The sequence below is a fragment of the Taudactylus pleione genome, unplaced genomic scaffold (assembly GCF_031769625.1).
Source record: "Taudactylus pleione unplaced genomic scaffold, aTauple2 ptg000156l, whole genome shotgun sequence".
NCBI classification, from domain to species: Eukaryota; Metazoa; Chordata; class Amphibia; order Anura; family Myobatrachidae; genus Taudactylus; species Taudactylus pleione.
The window spans coordinates 7,483,545-7,509,076 of NW_028284558.1; the positions used below are offsets into that span (position 1 = coordinate 7,483,545).

The following is a 25,532-nucleotide window of genomic DNA, read 5'->3' on the forward strand; positions in this document are numbered from 1 at the left end:
CTAAGAAACATTTATCTTCCAGGAGCACTGTGCCTCCTACTGAGCAACTACCACCCCCTATGTACACACACAGATACAAATAAATGTATTTGTTTCTTCCACCATCCATCCAGCCTCCAGTATTTCTGTTCTACCACAACACATCCACCACAACACACAGACATCTGCTCCCCCCAATCTCCCCCCGTTTTTTCCCCTCCTCCCTCTCCCCACCAATACACACACACACAACCAAAGAGCGCACGTACCCTCCAATCTTACCATTGACATGATTATGCAGAAATTAATTTGGAAATAAAATGATCCTATGAATACAGTAATTTATTGTAGGACCTCTATCAATCAATATCCTATATGCATCCTAATAGTTAGATTGTGGTTTAATATCCCAGAAACACCACATAAGGAAAAGGCTTCCTATACAGTCAAATATGGCAGATATTGATGTGAATGATGAAATATTTTCTCTAGTGCACTGTATAATATCAGTACAATACCAAATAAAAGTTGCAAAATAAATAATGTTGTATGTAAGTTAAGCACATAAATCCTCCTAAGCAAAAATCTTGATGATTTCCCAACACGGTGAGATTATTTATATAAAATATATTGGAATTTTTGACTGAAAAAGAAAATTTTGAACAATCAAATCTAAAAGCACAGAGGGCCTCATTCAGAGGCGGTCGGAGGATGCAAGCGGTCGCTCAGAAACTGGGCGGCCGCTTGCATCCTGACCGCCCGCCTCTGTTTCTGTCATTAGGCTGTGGGTTAACACCCACAGCTCTAACGACCGCTAGAGTGATGGTCGCGATGGTCATTGACCATCGCGACCATCGGGGCTTACGACGAGACCCTAGGGTAGGGTCTCACTTGTCGTAAGCCCCGGAGAGTTTCTGGCTCTGTCAGAGCCGGAAGCTCTCCACTGACATCACTAGTGATGTCAGTGGGGCCTCCCCCAAACGGTGGGCGTTCCCATGGGAATGCCTCCGTTTAGGCTTCCACCCCCCCGGCCCGCCTTCCAAACGGGGCGAGCTGTCAATCAACATCGACAGCTCGCCCCCTTTGGAAAGAGACCCGCTACGACCGCCGTGGTCGGTCGTAGCGGGTCTCACGCATGCGAACGAAGGAGCCGGCTCCCTCGTGCGCATGCGCACTAGACAAACATCGTGGCGGCCGTGCGGTCGTAGACCGTACGGCCGCCTCTGAATAAAGCCCAGAGTGCTTGTATTATATAATATACAGTACTTACATAGTCCAAGTGAAAGATGATGCTCGAATAATTACCATGAGCAGGACGATTACAGTTAAAATCAGGGACATCAGAGATACCTACAGAGGCAGCAGAAAGATGTAACAATAAATTTGGATTTCACACCGATAATTACTGTATCATAATATAAAATAACAATACACACACACAAACAATCAGGGTATAAGGCAAATGACTGAGGGTCTGATACGAGTGACCCGCGCCATGCATCATTATGCTTAATCTGCATCTTTATGACAATTCCTGTGCGACATATATACTAATTCTAAGTACTATGGGCCTGATTCAGAGCTGAACGCTATTCCGATTTTTGCGCAGTTGAGCGATTATCAGTGGTCTGCGCATTCATCCCAGCTCAGCCCCCGGCACCTGCGAAGCACTACCTCCATGTTCTGATTGGCCTACGGGCCAGTCAGTCACAAAACAGGGATGAATCATAGCCTAAGCCCTGCCAAGCAGTTCCGCCCTCCTCTGTTTTTGTGAAAAAAATATTGTGAGCTGTGAGGTGGTCTAAATTGACTGAAAATTTCTAGAAATTAATGTTTTTGAGGTTAATAATACTGTAGGAACAAAAACAGGCCCAAATTACAAGATTTTAGCGATTTTCAGCATTTAAAAAAAATAAATAAATACAGATCCAAAACCATAACACACGAGGGCGATTATGGCAAAACCAAAACCCGATGATGAATTAGAATCAAAACAAAAACACTGGGGTCGGCGCACATCACTAGATGCAATGGAGCATTGTTTTTCTAATCCGTGTTATGGGCGTGTTATGTGAGTGCCAGGGGTGTGTTGCTGTACTGGCTGCAAATCCAGAAGCACAATCGCTCACTTTGGAGCCTGTAGTCTGACACAGAATCTGCTCCTAGCATAGGGCTGGTGCAAGTTTTGATGGTGCGTTTGATGGTTGTGTCTAAAGACGCTCAAAGTGGGCATCAGTCCTTGCACTTTCAAGACCCCGTGATCGTGTGTTTATGGTGCTGTGAAAAAAGAGCTAAAACATACAGAAGTGTCCTCGTAGACCTTTCCTTTTTGCTCCATATGGCACAAGATCATAGGTGCCAAAACAGTGGGGAGGCAGGAGGCAGCCCGCTTCCCCAACATTTAAGAGAGGCACCAGGGGCACACTGAGTGCACTGCACAAGTGCAGATAATTACTGGGAGCTAAGTAAGGGGGTAATTCAGACCCGTTCGCAAGCGCTGAGCAGAGCAGGAAGCTCCCTGGGGAGACCCAACCTTAGGGTCTCGTCGCAAGCTCCGATGGTCACGATGGTCTTGACCATCGCGACCATCACCCTGGTCGATCGCAAGAGCTGTGGGTGGTAACCCACAGCCTAGCGATCGACCAGGAGGCGGCACTTAAAAAAGCAATCGGCCGCCCTCATTCAGAGCGATCGCTTGCAGCAAGCGATCGACTTTGAATGAGGTCCTAAGTCCCATGCGACACCACAAAAGGTCAGAGAGGTATGTGCTGAGCACTGATTGGTGGAGCTCATCACATCTTCTCTGACCCGTGGAGGAAATCAGCAGCAGACTCATGGAAAGATACATTAGAACCAGTCATACCTACTGGGTCTGTGTAATCTTTGCAGAATGCTGAGGAAGAATGGAGCCCCTGTAATGAACAGAAGCAGTGAGGTAATAGTAATAACTATGATGCAGGGCCGACTCATGGAGGGCGCACCCCTCCCCAACATCCCAATTTCAGCGGGACAGTACTGTCCTGCTGTTCCACCCATGGGTTATAGTGGCCCGCGGGTGGTCAAATCGGGAGGTTAGGGACCCCCACCACCGCAACTGTGTGGCGGTGCCAGACCCCGGAGTCTGAATGGATGCTGTAGCCATTCAGTGATGGGAGAGGGCTGGGGGAAGCCCAGCTAGTGAGGCTCCCCCCCAGCCTGACGTTGTTTGGAGGCGTGCCATGTGGGTATGCCTCCAAATAGCGTCACGTAGGAGGCGTGGCCTATGGTAATTAGGCCATACCCCCAGAACAGGGTGCTCCGACCCCTGGAGTCAGCCCTGCTATGATGGATACACATACTATACACACCTGTATGTAACATGTCTGACTTAGTAAAGTTTAGGGAAACTAAGTTTAGATATTTGTTTATTTTTGACCATATTGGAAACTCACAATATGTACTAGCAGGGCTGTAACTAGGGTAGTGCGGCCTGTGCCATTGCACAGGGCACTATCAATTTTCTGTATATTATAATTCTCACTTGTAGCTTCCTCTTCTTTTATCCCCAGCATCTCCTGGCCTCCCCTATCTCCTCCCTGGCTCTTCCCCATGAGGTCAATGCCTTTTTTTGGGGTGTATCGTCTTATGTCCCTATTTGAACACTAGGGGGGGCACCAATGCTCTTTCTGGCACAGGGCACCAAAAAGTCTAGTTACGGCTCTGCATACTAGTGACACCTCCTATAGTATTAGTACTAAACAGAACCAACTTAAATGTGCAGTTATTTATATGAGGGTTGTCCAAAAAGTAATGCCTAAATGCTCATAACTCTGAAATAATACGCAACATTTATTTGAAACTTTGTCATTTTGTACTTTAATATGTCTGCTAACTATATATGTAGTTTTGTTTAGGTAGTCCAAGAAATACCATGGAATCCAAGATGAAACAAAGAGCCGTCATTGAAGTTCTGGAAAAAGAAGGCTGCAGTGCTACAGAAATCCACAGAAGACTGAAAAAAGTGTATGGTGAGCGTACAATTGACTATAGCAATGTTAGAAGGTGGATGAAGCGTTTTCAATTGGGAGAATCGTCCATGTGCGACAAACCTCATGGTGGCAGACCATCAACTGCAGTGACAGCAGAGAACCAACACAAAGTCGATGCCATGATTCAGAAAGACCATTGTGTGACCATCAGAGATATCAGTGATGAACTTGAATGTAGCCATGACACTGTAGAAACACTAATCAATGATTTAGGATATCGTAAAGTGTGTGCTAAATGGGTTCCAAAGCAATTAATTAGGGATCATAAGGCCCAGAGGGTGGAATTGTGCAATGACCTTTTGACCAACTTTGAAGCCAACCCTGAGACGTTTTTGGAAAATGTCATTACAGGAGATGAGACCTGGGTATTCCTTTATGACCCAGAAACAAAGGCCCAATCAAAAGAATGGAAACACCGAAGTTCACCTAGGCCAAAAAAGTTACAATCACAGCAACCCATAAACAAAGTCATGGCCACATTTTTCTGGGATTGCCGAGGTGTTATTCTCATCGCTTACTTGGAACAAAACCAATCAATCAACAGTGATCAATACATTATTACACTTAAGAAGCTGAAAGACGCCATCCGCAAAAAAAGGTCAACAATTTGACTGTCAAATGTCATCTTACACCACGACAATGCCAGACCTCACACTTCGATGGCAACATCTGCGGCCATTGCCAAAATGGGGTGGGCAATAATGCCACATCCACCATACAGTCCTGATTTGGCCCCTTCTGACTTTCATCTGTTTGGCCCTCTCAAATACTGTCTCCGTGGTCAACATTTTGAAGACATAGAGGTTGTTAAAAACGCCATACGTTCCTGGGTCAAACACCAACCACTGGAATTTTTTAAAGTGGATTCACAGCTTGGGTTGAGAGGTGGAGAAAATGTTTAAGGGCAGATGGTGAATTTTTTGAGAAGAGTCATTCTGTTACTAAGACTTCAAAGTATTTTACTACAAATTTTCAAATCTGTATCTATAATAAAATTTGAGTTGTGAGCATTTAGGCATTACTTTTTGAACAACCCTCGTATATATCGTACTGAGATCTGTGTTTTTTTTTTTTAAAGAATGTTTTTGTTGTTGTTGGCTTTTGGTCATTATATGGTGAAGTCTGAGCATATCTTCCTCCTCTGGGTGTAAGCGGCCGGGCATAACGTGTATAGTGATGTCTGATAATAATTCCCATGTGTGGTATAAATGCAATGTGTACTACACCTATCGTGATAAATTTAGTGCATTATTTGTTGTTGCATGAATTGCTGGATTAGAGGGATTAGGAGTCCCTATATTTGTATTTGGGTGGAGTCTGACATAGTCACTATATGTGCAGGTTCATGTCTGTACTGTACATAAGGCAGCCAGACGGAGCAAAGTTTGCATTGTTTGATATGTATATGTTGATTTTTTTTATTGTTTTATACCTAAGAATATTTGCAGTGGTGTGTATGTATAGTACAGGGAAAAGCATGGTGCATACATTGTGCTTGCTACTATTAGGTGCAAGTAGGGCCGTTCTTATGGCGAAGTAGCGTTGCATGATGGCCTCTGTAGTCCTAGAGCTAGGTTCAGTACTTTGTAGCGATAATCTCCTAAACTAAGCCTATCCCAAACTACAACTCCAGGCAGCATGCAGGTAACCGTCCTCCTCTCCCGGCGCTGGTTTGATATATTGTCTGTACAGGGACAATGCTTTGGCTGCATGTGTTCCTGTAGGTGCGCGGTAGCACTGTGTTAGCGTCATTTCTGTGAGTGAGGAGGCTGGGAGAGAGCATTGATGTCCACATACAGAGGCCAGATCAGCAAAAACAAAGACCTCTCAGGCTTACTAATCTGTCATCAGGTAACTGGTGAGGCCGATTACTCCAGTTGCCCCTGAAGTGGCGAAATTCAGTGATTTAGGAGTGCCAAAATGAAATAATTTCTTGGCCCTCCCAACCTCCCAACCTGGCATCCCTGCAAGAGATTCCTGGACTTTCATATTTTCTTCCTAAATTTAGTTACATACAGAGTCACTTACAGTGTACTAGGCACTACTACATAATTACTCTTTTTGTTGGAAAAGAATTGGTGCAGTCACAGATTAAGCACAAAGATGAAGCATGGCGTAGCTCATTCGTATCAGACCTCTATCTTTTGCCTTTTTACACAAGTTAGCAACTTAGTCACACACTGCAGCTGCATGTACTGCCAGTGCCAGTGCCCAGGGTACCCATGCATTATAATTTTGTTGCACTAGCAATGCAAATGAGACACACATTTTGTGAAAAAGCCTGGTGAGATCTATGGCATGGCTTAGTCACAATGTCTGCGGTGCACCAAACAAGGCTATTTGGAGCAATTTGAGGATAGGTGTATGTGGACACCTCTGTAAATTAAACGTAATTTCTACTACAGATAGGAACCATCCCTTAAATCCAAGTTTCAGCTTCCTCCTGGATGAAAACCTGCTCCAGAGCGCTCTTGACCTCAGACTGAGGTGACGGTTCATCTTTCAGCAGGACAACGACCCTAAGCACACATCCAAGATATCAAAGGAGTGGCTTCAGGACAACTCTGTGAAAGTCCTTGAGTGGCCCAGCCAGAGCCCAGACTTGAATCCGATTGAACATCTCTGGAGAGATCTGAAATGTCTGTGCACCGACACTTCCCATCCATTAACAAAGTATATTTTTTAATTAAATTTTCAAAAATCTCAAAAAACTTTTTACAAGTTGTCATTATGGGGTATTGTGTGTAGAATTTTGAGGACAAAAATGAATTTATTCCATTTTGGAATAAGGCTGTAATATAACAAAATGTGGAAAAAGTGAAGCGCTGTGAATACTTTACGGATGCACTGTACCTTCCACTACATAGGGAACACTCCCCAAATACGTCTTCTCAGTCTTTTCAATCTATTTATAATAATCATATAATAAAAAACAAATATAATTATAGTTTAGAATACTTAAAGGCATTCCTGCACGGAGCCCACACTCAGCAAGGAACACCGAGATCCGCCATTTTCCTCTCATTGGAAGTTATTGCAGTTTGCACACCAGCAGGTGCTGCAATTTTTATAAGTAAATATGTACTCATGCTACTTCAAAAAAAAAAAAAATCATATTCATTGTGGGAGGTCCAAGTTTATCACTATATTAAAGGGCTCTTTAATTAGAGCCCAGTGTTAATATTGGAGAAATATAACACTGGGCCTGATTCAGACCCACTCGCGAGCGGCTGTCCGCTCGCAAGTGGGTCGATGTTCTGGACTGAGCATGCGCACGACGGAGGGAGCTCCGTCGTGCGCATGCGCCAGACGCGACGAGCGAAGGAAAGTCCTTCGCTCGTTGTGTATGATCAAAGGGGGCGTGCTGTCGATGTTGATTGACAGCACGCCCCCTTTGGTAGGCATGCCTCCCTGACGGAGGCATTCCCACGGGAACGCCTCCCGTCAGAAGCCGGCCCACTGACATCACTAGTGATGTCAGTGGGAGTGATTTTGGCTCTGATAGAGCCAAAATCACTCCGGAGCTTGCGGTTGAAAACCTCAACCGCAGGCTCCGGCTCGCAGTTTCGATGGTCGCGATGGTCACGACCATCGCGGCCATCAAAATGCACGCTCGTATAGCCTGTGGGTGGTGACCCACAGATATACGAGCGTCCAGGAGGACGCTCCATTTTCATGGAGGCCGGCCCTCATTCAGAGCGTGCGCTCTGCTCAGAGCGTACGGCTCTGAATGAGGGCCACTATCTTCTATGAATATATCTATCAACTTGTTTTGTTACAGGTGATACATAATTCTATTTTAGGCTCAGCCAAGATTCTCTTTTATAGACCTCTGAGTCATCAGCAGTGTTAGCAGTCTTCATGGCTACAGTTCTTAAGATTGCCCTACATTCATAGTCACTGATAACTCTTGTGAATTCATTCAGTAAGGATTTATTTACAGCAGCTGGACTTTGCACTACTGATATTGCAGAACAATGTCTGTCTGCATTTTGTAATATCTTCCTGTAGGTTTTATAATGCACAGGAAGTCAGGCTAAGGGCTTCATTTACTCGCTAAAGGGGTTATGCCACCTTTCTGCATTTAATAAACAGCGGTAATCTAAGATTACCGCTGTTTTCACAGCATCGCTCTCGCCATCTTTTAGATGGCGAGAGCGATGCAATCCCCATTGCCGGCAATGGAGACCCGGTGGTGCCTTTGCGGCTTCCAGGCACTGCCGGGCCCCTGTGTCATGCACATGTGCAGACGGACCATCGTGTATGCGCATAACACTGGAGCCCTGTTGCTGGCAGAGCAGCCCAGCAGAGGACCTCGCCGAGGACGAGGACTTCGCTGGACTTCGTGGGACCTTGCCGGAGGGGTAAGTATTAATAAATACTAGTGGCTTTTTCGTTTATATCACAGTGATACTAAACGAAAATTGCCGCTGGTAGTTTCGTTCGTTTATAAATGGGGCCCTATATGGGATCAATTCTTTACATTCAAATGCTGCTTCATTTTAAACATACTTGCCTACTTTAAAATTCTCCTCCCTGGAAGAAGCCCAGCGAGGAGATACAGCTGACCACTTTGGGGGCAGGGCCAGTCTTGTTACGTCATTGGGCTAAAAAGACGTAAGGCTGCCCCCTCCCTACTGACCGGCGATTCCCGGTCCGACAACAGGTGTACCAATTGGTGGGGATAGGTAGGACCATATACTGTAGGAATCATTATGAAGAGGATGAACATTAAGGCTGTCACCAGTGGAATGTAGTCAGCAGACCGGTGGCCGGGATGCTACCGGTTTAAATCCTGACGGGGGAAGCCCAACACGGGACTTAAGATAGGCATCGAAATACCGACGCCTATCTTAATCCCGACGCTGGAATCCAGAAGGATATACCTTGAAAAAGACCTGCAGTGACAGGTCGAAACACGTTGGTTATAAGGACCTTGCTGGACAACACTGAATATTTGTCTTTTCGACAAAACGGGAGATCTGGCATTATCTGCCAACTACCAGGTCATCATCTTTCTTATTATTTGGATTACATGTTTTTGCTTTATGTTTGTGTATGTACTTTATATCATTAAAAATATAAAGTTATACATACTACCACTCCTCTTTTTTGAGGATCCATCATATGGAGATAAATTATAAGAAAAACTCCGGGGAAAATTAAAAGAAACCTTTATATGCAGAGCACAGCACCTATACTACGTGAGTAGGGTACGCATGACTCCACCCTCTTTGTGAATATTGTATACATATAGAAAACCAGTTTGGAATACCTAATGAGCTGGAGGGACAAAGAAAACTTTTGGGCAAAACAATTATTTATCTGAACGTGAGTCGGGGTACGCTCCCACTATACCTGACCAACTAATAGAATCACGCTACTTCCCCCTATCTATACTGTATAGACATTACTAAGAACATTTATCAGTTTTTTAAGACAGTTTTTTCTGTATTTACTCTTTTTCATGTATTAAATGGATAACGTTTGGAGACCCTGAGAACTCTACATATAAGGGGATATACGCCAGGATCTTCTATCTGCAATAAGGACTAAGTACCATACCACTTGTCTTGTATCTTCACATTTGTATATCCAGCGCCACCCGGATACACAATCTTTTTTGTCATTTTGTATTTATTGGGGATGAGTGAGTCTCCTCTTCTGTGTTAGACCGGAGGCAGCAGGTTTTGTGCACCACATTTCATATTCAATTCTTTGATATTCTGGAATCCATAAGGATGCCATCTCAAACATGGTAAGTTGGGGGCATCTAAGTTGTTAGCCGCGGGGGGGAGTGTTAGGTTTAGGCAGCGTAGCGGGGTTAGGGTTAGGTTTTTTTGGGGGAGGAGGTTAGGGTTAGGTACCCTTAGCGGGGAGGGTAAGTGTTAGGCACCACAGGAGGGGGTTAGGGTTAGGTTTAGACACAAAAGGGGGAGACTTTGGTTTAGGCACTAACGGTGAGGGTTAGGGTGCGGGGTGGGGAGGGTTAAGGTTAGGCTACAAGAAGGGAGGACTAGGTGGAGTAGGGGGGAGGGTTAGTATACTTACCCAGGATACCGACCATTAGGATGCCGCTGTCGGTATTTTGACAGTAGGCATCCTGACTGTCGGTATTGCATACCGATTCCTCACCAGCATGTAATAAAATAATGTCTATCCGTAACTGTTTATTACATTAATTAGCACTGATGATAATAGACATATAAAAAAGTGACACAGACCAGACTGAAAGTCTAGAACCTTTAATGTACCTTTCCCAACCTTTCCATATTCCGGTATAGTGCTATTGGAAGTGTAATCATGATTGTTGTGCTCAAGATAGCAAAACGACGGTCAGCGAGTACACTTTCTTGAGTAACTGAAAGCAACAAAAATATACAGTGAAATAATTGTAAAAAACAACAAACAATACAATTTGATATTTTATCTTTATAACAAACAATGAAATTCATAGTGTGTATTATTGTAGCTTGTTCTCATCCTCACACTTCTTACAGGGGGATAGCTCACTTTAACAAAATTTTTGAGATGTCCCAGAATTGGATATTGGGAGGTATTACATTACATGTCAAGTAATATAAAAGTAAAAAGTCCAGTAGCATTCAACAATATAGAAATAAAATAATGTATGTCATAATGCAAACTTTAAAAAGTGTTGGAATTTCTGTGTTAGTCTGTGTTTACCAGGCATGGACCAGTAATTTGGCAACACTGGCAGAAAACCTTGGTCAGTCTCATAGTCCTACATTCAGGAAATGGTCTCTTACAATTGGACAACACAAGTAAATGGCTTCCTAGTATAAGTGGGCCACATACTGAAGGATGGTTTTCTCTGTGACATCAATAGGCTGAGTGCAAGGGATGTAGGCATCAGGAGTATACACGAATGTGCAGAGCTGGCTCTAGGTAAAGGCACTCTAAGCAATTGCCTAGGGCAACTGGAATGCCATAGGGGCATCCCACGGCTCTGCAGCTACTGGCTGTGACATAGTGACGGCCAGACGTGGCAATTAAAAGTTCCCCACCGCTACCGCAATCAGAGCTAAGCTCCAATCGGGCAGCGCAGTGGTCAGGGCAGAATGAGCCGCTGCACAGAAGCTCATCCTGGCTACAAGAGAAGCAAGATTGCCGCGGGAGGGCATGCTGAGTATTCCCGGCCACTCCTTCCATGGGCCTTTGCGGAGCTGAGTCATGAGTGACAAGCTACAGCTCCGCCTCCACCTTCACTAGCCAACGCCACCCAGCGCCTATCCAGGCATCAAGAGAAGGCACTGCAGCAGGGATGGTCCCGACTCCCACTCCCAGGCCTAGCTGAAGAAAATGCAGACGGTCAGACCACCACCATACAAGAGTGAGTCTGTCTTAGCTCATGATGGAAGAAGAGCGAGCACTAGCCAGAGAGGGGTACTGCTGCCTGCTGGATCTGACTCACTGAGTCTGACTCTGTAAGGGGCTGCCTGGGGTGCTGACGGGCACTGGGCAGAGGGGTGCTGTGCCGTGGAAGCCTGTGCTACTGTAGGCACTGAGGGTCTCATTTAGACCCGCTCGTGAGCGCTGTACGCTCGCAAGTGGGTCGATGGTGCCCAAGTGCGCATGCGCACGACGGAGGGAGCTCCGTCTTGCGCATGCACGAGAGCCGGCGAGTGACGGGGAAGCCGTCGCTCCAGGTTTCGCACCAAAGGGGGTGTGCTGTCGATGGTGACAGCACGCCACCTTTGGTGGGCGTGCCGGGGGCGTGGCTGCCCAGACGGAGGCGGAACGCCTACCGTCTGGGTCCGGCCCCACTGACATCACTAGTGATATCAGCGGGAGTGATTTTGGCTCTGATAGAGCCAAAATCACTCCAGGGCTTGCGGCAGACGAGACCCTATCGCAAGGGTATCGTTGCAAGCCCGATGGTCGCGATGGTCTTGACCATCGCGCCCATCATCATGGACGCTCGCATAAGCTGTGGGTGGTAACCCACAGCTATGCGAGCGTCCAAAAGGCTGCTTCGCAATTAAAAAAAACACGCCCTGATTCAGAGCGGGCGCTCGTTCAGAGTGTCCGGCTCTGAATCAGGCCCTGATACCAATAAGCTGAGGATATGTATAAAATATTTTCTAATAATTCCACTGATGACTGGTTTCCAATACTTATATGCACACATGCACTAGACTAAATGTATGTGCTTTACTTCAGGCTAAAATGCACCATGAGATCATGGGGGCATAATGGTGATAAAAAGGACAAATACACCAGAAAATGATATAGTATATAACTATATACTCACCTCCTGGAATTCTTTGAAATATTTTTGGTAAAATGTCCCCTGTTATAATGTTGTAGCTGACCATTGCTGAAATATATTATAGTGCTGGGTTAGAAAGGCATGGAAAAACTACAAAAGAAAAGTAGTAGCAGGATAGAAATGGTAGTATGAAGAAGAAGTGGTTAAAGTACAAATATAGCAGAACAAAACAAATATTTATCTTGAATGATGCTAAAGCTGGGTACACACTGGAGCGATATCGGGCCGATATGCCATTTCGTAAAGACATATCGCCTACATGGTTCAGTGTGTACACGTTTGCGAGCTCCCGTGGTCACTAGTGACGGCCACCAGGGTCGATGTGCTGCACATCAAACCTAGCGATATCGCTAGCAGCCAGTGCATTGGTAATAAATGATGTGCTTGTTAGTCATTCATTAAAGTTGCACAGTGCGGATGCACAATCACTGTTGACGGGCATTCATTCCGATGTCGGAACTTATGCCCATCGCTCCAGTGTGTACCTAGCTTAACACATGTTTTCAAAATGTCCTATTGGTGGTAAAGCAGCTTGCCCTATATACAGGGACTGGGGTGGCAAACTACAATGTACGTACAGTGCAAACAAATATCAAATTGCAGCATTAAACACTTCTCATTCATTCTACATTTTATAGAATGTACTAGATAAATGGTAGCTAAAAGTTGATTGGTTGCTATTGACAGCTTCATCCACTCATCCTTTTTGAAATGTTTTATACATCTTCCCTTCTGTCTGATGGTGATTGGTCTCCTGAACTCTCCAGAGCCTTCCAGAACCAGAAGCGATGGACAGAAACCAGCTTGATGATGCGATCTGTTCCACAACATGACATGATGACACATGTCACATCCTAAAGTCCCATCCACCCTTCCCTTCTTCCCTCTCCCATGTGGTATCACCATCAACTGACGGTAGTCGGCAAATACGAGTGTTCATTTAGGTATAATATACTTAATGAAAGCCACTTGATTAGAAGTGCAAACATCCTTTAAGTCTAGTTTAGCGATAAAAGCTCATTGTACAGTGTGAACATAGTTTTTCACTTCAAATGATATCACTTAAAATAATCATACTGTACCAGCAAAAGGATATAAAAACTGCAGAGCTGATACAGCCAAATATCCAGGAAATCCAAACGTCCTGCTGACAAGAGACTGATAAGTGCTGGTGCCAGACATTGTTCCTGCCTTAATCAACAATATCATAGAGTAATCTGCAAAACAGGTGGCAGAACACAGTTACATAAATAGAGCTACAGATGCTACAAAAGCAGAGAGAGTATGGGCCTGATTCAGGTTGGATCGCAACTTCGATCCTGGTATGCTAATCGACTACGATCGCTATGCTGTCGCAGCACAATAAGGACGCCCACTTTACCTTACATACATCCGTAAGACCTTGCAAGACTGCGAAAACATCGGTAACATCGAGTACAATCGGAGCCTCACGCACACTTGCACAAGGTCAGGCCTTACTCAGAAATTGCTAACCTTCCGGTACGCAGTGAGAGCTCAAGCTGCGTATGCCATTGCAGTGGATAATTTATGTACGCCCCTGCAACGGCGTTCAAATGCACTGACACGCCTGCATTTCACCGACCACCCCCCTGTCACCTCCCAGAATCGGTACTTCCTGTCGCTCACAATCTGCAATGGGTCTGTGTAGTCACTGCGATCGTGCGATCGCTATCCCAATCACAGTGACTGGTTCGCGCACTGCGGTGCATACAATCGTCCGATTGCGTGCGTAATCGCAGTTGTGATTCAACCTGAATCAGGCCCTATATCTGAAAAATTACTTAACTTACACATGCAGGTACTGGATGAAGATGCAACAGTAATATCATTATTTCACAACTTGGCCTAAAAGAGTGCAAAAAAAAATTGCACTATTTTGCTGAAATGCAATAGATTTTGATAAAACAGGATCCTAAATTCGTCACTTTACTACTAGTGTTAATTTTCTGATCCAAATTGCAATTACTGTATGCTGCCTATGACAGAGAGACCCTGCATGGTGAAGCATCTGCCAACTACTAACTTTACTCACTGCATGCATCTGTGTCGGAGATGGCTTTGACCATAATGGACTAATATGGGGCATATGTATCAAAGCTTGATGTGAGATAAAATTGTGAGATATATATCACCAACCAATCAGCTTCTAAATTACATTTTGCAGGCTGTGTTTTAGAAATGATAGTTTGGAGCTGATTTTTTGGTGATATATATTTCACAATGTTATTTCACATTAAGCTTTGATACATATGCTCCCAAGGCTAAATCCTGGTGCCAGAGGAATACACACTGTCTGTCGAGATTTCACATACGAACCCATACTGGTGTGCAGGGCCGTAACTAGGTGTGTGTAACTTGTGGGTTGGCACCATGGAAAGGTATCCTGCAGCCAGTGGCGTTACTGCAGAGTCGCCAAAGCGGGCAACCTGCAGAGCTGCCCAGGGCGTCCTTAGGATGCTCCGGGCAGTACTCTACTTGCCAGAGACAGTGGCCCCACCCCCTAGGTATGACTGTATGATGTCACAGGTTTAGGGGACAGGGCCAGCACAAGGCGCACTGCCTCCCTGTAACGGTGCTGCTGGTGAGGATGTCCTAAACTAAAGTCCCAAACACTTCCTGTGATGTATTATTCCTCTATGCACAGAGACACTGGCACTTTTTAGATCCAGTGAATAATCACCGGTGATATAATTTTATTACAGCCGCATATTGGTGATCCAATTAGAGATGATGTCTATTGGTTGTTAATGAGGTTTGCATGCATCTTTGTTTTATATTATAAAATATATATTGTCTATCGTCTTATATACTTGTAATAGAAGATAATAATGTGCTACTATTTTAGCAAGTCTAACAAATGTGTTATAACTTCTAACAGCTTCCCAATTTACTGTTACAGGTTCAGTCTCCCATATCCAAATATTCCGAAATAAGGAACAATTTTGGCAATGAAACCTTTGATTTTTGATGGTTCAATGGCCCTGATTCAGAGCCGGAAGCTCTGACAGAGAGAGCGCTCGCTCTGAATCAGGGCGAATTTTTTTTTTTTAATGGAGCGGCCTCCTGACCATCACGACCATCGGGCTTGCGACGAGACCATTGTGGTAGGGTCTCGTGGCCACAAGCCCCAGAGAGCTTTCGGCTCAAACAGAGCCGAAAACTCTCCCACCAAAGGGGGCGTGCTGTCACTCAACATCAACAGCACGCTCCCTTTGGTGCGAGGCCCGGAGCGACGGATTGCCCGTCGCTATCTGGGTCTCGCGCATGTGCACGACGGAGCCGGCTCCGTCGTGCGCATGCACTCTGGGCCACCATCGACCCGGTTGCGAGCGCTCAGCGCTTGTGACCGGGTCTGAATCAGGCCCAAACTTTGTCTAAGGCACAAATTATTAAAAATATTGCATAACATTACCATCAGGCTGTGTGTATAAGGTGTATATGAAACAAATGAATTTCATTTCTGTACACAAACTTTGCTTGAGCCACAAAATTAAATATTGTATAAAATGTCCTGCAGGCTGTGTGTATAAGGTGTATATAACACATAAATACATTCTGTGTGTATATTGGGGTCCCATTCCCAAGATATTTCATTATGATATGCAAATATTCCAAAATACGGAATATTCCGTTATCCAAAATACCCTGGTCCCAAGCATTTTGGATATGGGAGACTCAACCTATATAAATGCCTTATGTCATGTAATGTCCCTCCAGAATCTCAGGGAGCTCTGCCACACTCCCGGCAGAGAAAATTAAAATCCCAGATCCAAGGGCTTGATGACAAAATTAGCGGTAAGTCAGATTGTAATGGTGTCGCCTCCTGCTGCCCGAAACCACAAATTACAGCATTGCACAGCAGTTATGCCTCCCACACCTCCCACTTCTACCGTTTCCCTGGGAACACTATTGGGGTGGATTTGAAGGTAGGTAACTATTGACAAGAATTAGTTTACCACTTTGCCAGACCAGCCTTTGCAGAAGCATGCACGCATAAGCTTGTTTCTCGTCTCATGCAAGCGCAGTAGAACTGAAGTTAGGTGAATGGAAACAGCACTAAATTCTGGTATACATTGGGATATAGCACAGCCAGGAATCAGGGATTCACGTGCCCGCTACTAATGTGATGGACATTTTACCTATGGGACTCCATAACCTTGCAAGAGACTGGTAAATTCCCGTTTTTATTTGCTAGACATACGGGATCGGTATGATTTACCACCGGCCGCAGGTAAGTATTTCTTCTATTTACTAACCCTAACCCTCCCTTAGGGGTCCCTAACCCTTACCTCCCCCCCAAGTGCCTAACCCTAACCCCCTCTAAGTGCCTAAACCTAACCCCCCCTTCCCCGCAGCCTAACCCTAAGTCTCCCATGGGGGTGCCTAACCCTAACCACTCCCTGGGGGTGCTTAACCCTAACCCCCCCTTCCCCTAGCCTAACCCTAACCTCCCGGGGCGGTGCCTAACCCTAAGTCCCCGCCCGGAGCCCCTAACCTAACCATCCCCCCCCGTAGCTGTCCACGCCCGGCGCCCGGCTTACCTTTGATCGGTAAGCCAGGTGTCGGGCTCCTGGCATAGGTCTAATGATGTTGGGATGTCGACACCTGTCATTAGACACTTGCCGGGATTAGACAGTCGGGATGCCGACGGTCGGCATTTAGACCGTCGGCATCCCAACTGCATACCAGACAAACAGTACCTGCATCATAATTTATAATTGTATGATCACAGCCAAAAATCAATAGAGCGGGTCAGTTTCTCTCATTTGAAGGTCCTTTATAATCCCTGATTGCCATCATCAATAAACCAGTGTTAATCTTTTGATGCTATTATTTTGCAACATTGTTTATTTTAAAATGTGTGTCTGTTTCATATATGTATAGGAAGGAACTTTTCTTTTGTAAATCTGGTCAACATTTTTATATCATTCATGTCATTTTTACTAGTCAGGTAATATAATTTTATATTTTCCCCACTGCTTCTGTTTACCTAATTTATACGTCCAGTCTAGTTCTGGAGATACAAGGCTTAACAACCCTTCTTTACAGCTGCCTTTTAGTAGGCATCTCTAACGCCATTGTGAGGAATCTATTTTATTTATACGCAGTATAACTGAACGCCCAGACTTGGGTTTTTAGATCCACTAGTGTGGAAACAAAAAATAAATATAGAATTCAATCTACAGCATTTTTGTTATGCTTTTATTTATTCTGTTATCACCATCTTGAGCTAGCCATAACAGAACAAGAATCATGGGCCACTCCACAGCAGTACAATTACATGTAAGCCATGGGAAAGCAATCTTCACGGAACGCCCTACTAGGTTTATCACTGCCTGTAAGACCTTTCTTGTATTGGTCAGAGTAGAAACCAGTCATATCTCAAGCAAAACACCTGCATTTACTAACAATAGGAATAATACTTTTCACCCTTAGTGAAATTTCTCCAATTGTAAGAAGCACTAACTTTAATTGGGTTGGAAACCATCAGAGGGTAAATTTAGTGAAGGTTGATTTTAAAAAAAGTTTGATCAATTTTAAAAAGATTTAGGGCTCGATTCAGACCCGCTCGCTAGATGTGTTCGCATGCAGCGAAAGTGTGCAAATCCGCGATCGCACGGCAAGGCATTAACACGACCACTATGTCTTGACGTACGATCGCAGGGTGCATGCAAACGCCCACCAGCCTGTCTTAACACGCCCACTTATGCACGTCATCTCCAGGATGTGTATGCAACCATCAATAACATCGAGCACCATCGTAAGCGAACACAGCACTTGTGGTTGACCATACCCTACCACAAACACTGCGAGTGCTTCACTGTGTAAAAAAAACAGGTGATGTGTACTATGACGCTGCGCCTTAATTATGCACGCCTCTGAAACGGCGTTAAGACGCTCAGGCACGCCTGCGTTCGCACCACCACTCCCCTGTTTCCATCGACCATCCCCTGTCACCACCCACAAATGGCTTCTCCTGTCACTCTTTCTAGCGATGTGGCTATGCGCAGCGAGAGAAAGCTTCCCGATCGCATGTACTAGTTTGCGCATGCACATCCACCGCTACGCATGTGCAGTTGCAAACATCGGCAGGCTGCATGCGAACTTAGCCTAGCAAGCGGGTCTGAATTGGGCCCTTAATCGATCAACATCAATGTTGTGTTTCTGGAGCTCAAACACACATTTACTAGCACTTAAAAAAAATATATATCTGTTAGTAAATGTGTGATTTAGCCCCAAAAACACAACATCGATGTTGATCGATTTACATTTAGACAATTTGAAATTGATTAAAATTGACATATAGTAAATATAGCTCCACATAAATTGTAATCCTCATGTTAATTATAGTTGTTTATTAAAAAAAAAAAAATGTAATACTTCTTTATTTCTATGATAGTTATCCTCCCAATCCACTCTCTGCATTCTGCTTTTCTCATTGTTTGCTTTTTTGCTTGAGACTGAACAGTCATTAATTAAAACCATTTCAACAGTGTAACAATTTTTTGTGCCAGTACCCTTGTCTCCGCAGTGCGTAGCCTGAGGGCTTACAAATGGAAAGAAAGCTGAGATATGTTCAGCTAACTCATTTATGGCAGGATCATTTCTAGGAGAAATGTTTTTATTTTTGGTGTATCATAGTGCACGTTTCCCCTAGAGCAAAACACAGCTCTGCGATAAGCAGTATATAATGTCTGTGTATCCTTAATATAAAAAATGAAAAAATAGCATTATACTTTACAATGATGTCACCCGGACATGCTAAATACCATGCTCTTTGAAACACTGCTACAGTTCCTCTAACTGAAGTGAATATTAGTAGAACATGTTAAAGTTTTTTATATCATTTTATTATAAAAAAAAAAAAAAAAAACTCCCTGGTGGTGCATCATTTGTAAAAATAAAAACTCATTTGAGAGCACCACTAATTTTATGAAAATGCAATTTATAATGATATTGTATTTCTTGTAGTGATGAGCGGTTCGGATTCTGAGGAATCCGAACCGCTCCGAACAGGTGGAATCCGAGTCCACCCGAACGCAAGTTCGGGTGTTCCCGCCTGACTCGGATTCCACCTCGAGGCCGAACGTCACCCGTCCGGCGTCGGATTCTCGCGAGAGCCGAGTGACGTTCGGCCTCAATAAAAAGGCAGTCGGCGCCATTTCTCGCGTGACGCGTAGTTAGGTAGTTAGCTAGTGCGCTGTCTGTTCTAGTGTTAGATAGATTAGAGTAGGCAGTGCTCTGTGACTTTACTGGGCATAAGCCCTTGTGTGTGCTCCGTGACTGGGCATAATAAGCCCACTGTGTGTATGTGTACTCTACTACTCACTGTATTATACAAGCTCCGTGACAACTGACAGGGCATAGCCCACTGAGTGTATTATACAAGCTCCGTGACAGGGCATAGCCCACTGAGTATTATACAAGCTCCTTGACAGGGCATAGCCCACTGTGTCTATTATACAAGCTCTGTGACAGGGCATAGCCCACTGTGTCTATTATACAAGCTCCGTGACAGGGCATAAGCCCACTGAGTGTATTATACAAGCTCCGTGACAGGGCATAAGCCCACTGAGTATTATACAAGCTCCGTGACAGGGCATAGCCCACTGAGTGTATTATACAAGCTCCGTGACAGGGTATAGCCCACTGAGTATTATACAAGCTCCTTGACAGGGCATAGCCCACTGTGTCTATTATACAAGCTCTGTGACAGGGCATAGCCCACTGTGTCTATTATACAAGCTCCGTGACAGGGCATAGCCCACTGAGTGTATTATACAAGCTCCGTGACAGGGCATATGCCCACTGAGTATTATACAAGCTCCGTGACAGGGCATAGCCCACTGAGTGTATTATACAAGCTCCGTGACAGGGCATAGCCCACTGTGTCTATTATACAAGCTCCGTGACAGGGCATAAACCCACTGAGTATTATACAAGCTCCGTGACAGGGCATAGCCTACTGTGTATATTATACAAGCTCCGTGACAGGGCATAGCCCACTGAGTGTATTATACAAGCTCCGTGACAGGGCATAAGCCCACTGAGTATTATACAAGCTCCGTGACAGGGCATAAGCCCACTGAGTATTATACAAGCTCCGTGACAGGGCATAGCCCACTGTGTCTATTATACAAGCTCCGTGACAGGGCATAAGCCCACTGAGTGTATTATACAAGCTCCGTGACAGGGCATAAGCCCACTGTGTCTATTATACAAGCTCTGTGACAGGGCATAAGCCCACTGTGTCTATTATACAAGCTCCGTGACAGGGCATAGCCCACTGAGTCTATTATACAAGCTCCGTGACAGGGCATAAGCCCACTGAGTGTATTATACAAGCTCCGTGACAGGGCATAGCCCACTGTGTCTATTATACAAGCTCCGTGACAGGGCATAAGCCCACTGAGTATTATACAAGCTCCGTGACAGGGCATAGCCCACTGAGTGTATTATACAAGCTCCGTGACAGGGCATAGCCCACTGTGTCTATTATACAAGCTCCGTGACAGGGCATAAGCCCACTGAGTATTATACAAGCTCCGTGACAGGGCATAGCCCACTGTGTCTATTATACAAGCTCCTTGACAGGGCATAGCCCACTGTGTCTATTATACAAGCTCCGTGACAGGGCATAAGCCCACTGAGTATTATACAAGCTCCGTGACAGGGCAGAAGCCCACTGTGTCTATTATACAAGCTCTGTGACAGGGCATAAGCCCACTGTGTCTATTATACAAGCTCCGTGACAGGGCATAGCCCACTGAGTCTATTATACAAGCTCCGTGACAGGGCATAGCCCACTGAGTGTATTATACAAGCTCCGTGACAGGGCATAAGCCCACTGAGTATTATACAAGCTTCGTGACAGGGCATAGCCCACTGAGTGTATTATACAAGCTCCGTGACAGGGCATAGCCCACTGTGTCTATTATACAAGCTCCGTGACAGGGCATAAGCCCACTGAGTATTATACAAGCTCCGTGACAGGGCATAGCCCACTGAGTGTATTATACAAGCTCCGTGACAGGGCATAGCCCACTGTGTCTATTATACAAGCTCCGTGAAAGGGCATAGCCCACTGTGTGTATACAAGCTCTGTGACTCCAGTTCATAGTGATAAAGTAATATGGATCACGAGAATGAACTGAGAGGAGAGCAGAAACAACATGTAAATGCTAGCATTGCAGCGGCTGGAAGTCCATCACTTTTATCTAAAGCTGATGCTCAAGGGCGTAGAGGCTTTAAAACCTTAGGGAACCTGAAATCAAAAAATTTAGATTTTACAGGGGTAAAGACAAAAAAAAAACCTCTAAAGACTACTACTTTTGCAGAGAAACAGAAAATTGGCAACATACCATTCACCACACGTAGCGGCAAGGAAAGACTCAGGCTTTGCCCTTTATTTCTGAGTGGTGGTTCTGCAGCTGTCAGTGAGGCATCTTGTGCCTCTCGTGATGATAAAAGACCTTTTCAATCAGACTATAGAAGTGTGAAAAAATTTAAAACCAATAAGGCAGTCGAACAAACTGTGTTTTTTGAAACACAAATGTCAGAAATCCCTGAGGAGAGTCTAAGTGGGTCCACAAGTGACATTTCTATGTGTAAGCCTGACCTTTCAGAGAAGCCGCCCTCCACAGTTTCTTTTCCATCTGTAGTTGTGGGGATGAGCAGTATTGCCGAGGACATAGAAATTGAGGATGCCACCGTGGAATTGCAAGAGGATGAGAGGAATATATGTGCAGCTGATGCTGGCACTAATGAGGATGTTGAGGATGAGGATATTATTTGTATAAGTCAGGCACCAGTGGAAGCAGCTCTTGGCCAAGATAAGAAGGCCATTGCCATGCCTGGGCATAGAACCAAGAAATCCACATCTTTTGTGTGGAATTACTTTTACCCAAACCCTGACAACGTCTGTCAAGCCATTTGTAGCCTCTGTGAGACCACAGTTAGTAGAGGTAGGGACGTTAAACATCTAGGAACCTCTACGCTATTACGTCATCTGCAGCGAGCTCATGACAGGTGTTTGATAACAGAAACTACTGCAAAAAAAATAACAACAAGCAGTCCAGCATTAGCTAGATGCCTTCTCTCTACTAAATCCCAGCACCTGCAATCTCCGCCGACAACACCTTCCTCCTCAATATCCTCAGGAATGATCAGTGGTAGTACAACATCCAATTTATTAGTGCTAAGTCACGGTGACTCCTCCAATTTCCAGGACACCTCAGAAGAAACTGAATCTTTGAGCGCTAGGCCTGCTGCTGCTGCTGCTGGTGGATCTTCATCCCAGAAGTGGACAAAGAAGACTACTAGTAGTATACCAAAAAAACAATTGACTGTTAAAGAATCTCTTGCAAGGGGAAGCAAGTATGACAGCTCTCACCCTGTCGCACAGCGGATCACTGACGCCATGACAGCTATGCTAATATTAGATCTGCGTCCAATATCCTCAATTAATGCAGTGGGATTTACACAGCTAGTTGAGGTCATGTGTCCCCGGTACCAAATTCCATCTCGGTTTCATTTTACCCGAAAAGCCATTCCTCGGCTGTACCAGGACGTTAAACAGAACCTAATTATTGGTCTGCAAAATGCTATTGTACCCACTGTCCACTTAACCACAGATATGTGGACAAGCGGTAGTGGACAAACTAAAGATTACATGACTGTGACAGCCCACTGGGTGGGTGAATCGCCTTCAGCAGCAGCAGTATCTAACAAACAACACCAGCTCATTCAGAGGCAGGCAACTCTGTGCATCACCGGATTCAATAAGAGGCATACCGCTGACAACCTCTTAGAAAAACTAAGAGATGTCATAGAAACATGGCTTACCCCACTTGGACTCTCCTCAGGATTTGTGATTTCTGACAATGCTACAAATATAGTGAAAGCATTACAGCTGGGTGAATTCCAACACATCCCCTGTTTTGCTCACACAATAAACTTAGTGGTGCAGGGTTTTTTAAAAAACGACAGGGGCGTTCAGGAGATGCTGTCTGTGGCCCGAAAAATTTCGGGACATTTTCGGCATTCAGCAACAGCGTGCAGGAGATTGCAGCACCTGCAAGAGCAGTTTAATTTGCCCTGCCATCAACTGAAGCAAGAAGTGGTAACGAGGTGGAACTCAACCCTGTATATGCTTCAGCGGATGGAGGAGCAGCAAAAAGCCATCCATAGCTATACGACAAGCCATGACATTGGGAGAGGAGGGGGAATGTACCTTACCCCAGCACAGTGGAGAGTACTTTCTGTCTTGTGCAAGGTGCTCAAACCATTTGAAGTTGCCACTTGTGAAGTGAGTGCTGACACTGCTAGCTTGAGTAAGGTGATTCCCCTGATTTCGCTTTTGGAAAAGCAGCTGGAGAAATTGAAGGATGATATTAAACAAAGTGATTCCGCAAAGTATGCTGGACTGATAGATCAAGTCCTTTGTTCGCTTCGCCAGGATCCACGGGTGGCCAAGATCTTGAAATCTGATCATTATATTTTAGCAACCATTCTTGATCCTAGGTTCAAGTCATATGCTGTGTCTTTCTTTACAACTGACCCAGATCTTAAAAGAACCAAAGCGCTCCTGGTGAGCAAGTTGGCAGCTGAAGTGACACATGGCACTACGATGACGTCTCCTCCTTCGGTTTCTGCAGCAGCAGCCAGAAAAAAATGCACCTTTTCCAAAAGACCCAGTGGTGATGCAGATAAGTCAAGTCAACATTTTGACATCTGGTCGGGTCTAAAAGATTTGCCCAACACCAGTGACACCTCTACCGCAACTCCATCTAATACGATTACCATCCAAAGAATGGTGGAGGATTATTTTCAGGACACCATACACGTAGACATGTCACAGAGTCCCTTCGAATATTGGAAGAAAAAAAAGGCAATTTGGAGACCCTTGTATAAACTGGCTTTGCATTATTTAAGCTGCCCACCCTCCAGTGTGTACTCGGAGAGAGTTTTCAGTACAGCCGGGAACCTTGTGAGTGAACGACGAAGGAGGCTACTTCCACAAAATGTAGAAAAAATGATGTTCATTAAAATGAACTGGAAATTTCACGAGGAAAACCTTTCCCACCAATCACGTCACAGTACAGATACTTCTGTAATGGTAGATTCCAGCGGGGATGAACTGATATTGTGTGAGGAATCGGATGATGTACACACTGATGAGGGTGAGGATGGCAATGATGGTGACATCATGCCACTGTAGACCTGTTGCCTTTAGTAGATTGGAAGATTTTTAAGTGGGGGCCCAAACAAACCAAGCACTTCAGCCACAAAGTGGCAGTACCTGTCGCTGAAATGCTTTGTTTGTTAAAGTGTGCATGTCCTTTTTAAGATCCAACATAAAGGGTGGGTGGGAGGGCCCAAGGACAATTCCATCTAGCACTACCTTTCATTTCTGCCACTGCTGTGTGGCATAGTTTCATAGATGTGCTTTAAACTGTGGTGTCTGTGCCACTGCGCCGCTGCTCTGACGCTTGGTCACCAGTCAGCTCACTGCAACCTTTGGCCAATAATGGTGAAACCAATAATTTAAGCTGTGAGGTGGTCTAAATTGACTGTAAATGACTGGAAATTAATGTTATTGAGGTAAATAACACTCTAGGAAGAAAAAAAAGCCCAATTTATGTAATTTTAGCTTTTTTTGCCAATTTTGGCAAAAAATCCAAATCCAAATCCAAATCCAAATCCAAAGCCAGTCACCGCAGTTTGGCAAATCCAAATCCAAATCCAAAGCCGGATGACGAATTAGAACCAAATCCAAATCCAAATCCGGCAAAAATGGTCCGGCGCACATCCCTAATTTCTTGTAATTTACTCCATTAGGGGGCCCAGATGATTAAGGACCTGATTCAGAGATGGACAGTATTGCACAGCCGCACAGAAGCAGCTGTGTAATACCGTCCAGCACAATGTAAATGCAGCAGGAGGTGTCTGGAGGAAATAGACACCTCCTTGGTGCATCTGAGTGGTCCAAGTGCAGCGTCCGTAAATGCTGCCTCGGATCACCATTGCAACTATCTCGACCATCGGGATGGTTGCCCCTTTGGACCAGTGGCGGATACAGAGGGGGGGCGATAAGGGCGATCGCCCCCCGTACAGAAGGCCCGAAGCCCCATCGGCTTATACTGTCAGTGTGTGCGCAAGCCTGCAGCGCTATCGATGACTCACACATCGTTGCTGCTGCCGGCGATTCT

At 45.0% G+C, this 25,532-nt stretch overlaps 1 protein-coding gene across 1 annotated transcript in view; it reads right to left on the reverse strand.

Moving 5' to 3' along the window:
- The window catches only part of SLC38A11 (solute carrier family 38 member 11), a 179,191-nt gene that overhangs the window by 35,826 nt on the left and 117,833 nt on the right, over positions 1–25,532 (reverse strand). Inside the window, exons 5-8 of the mRNA XM_088474892.1 lie at positions 13,383–13,517; positions 12,283–12,348; positions 10,262–10,368; positions 1,250–1,329 (exon numbers count right to left, since the gene is read on the reverse strand). Of these exons, the coding sequence (XP_088331018.1) occupies positions 1,250–1,329; positions 10,262–10,368; positions 12,283–12,348; positions 13,383–13,517 (388 nt within the window). The remainder of the gene's footprint in view (positions 1–1,249; positions 1,330–10,261; positions 10,369–12,282; positions 12,349–13,382; positions 13,518–25,532) is intronic.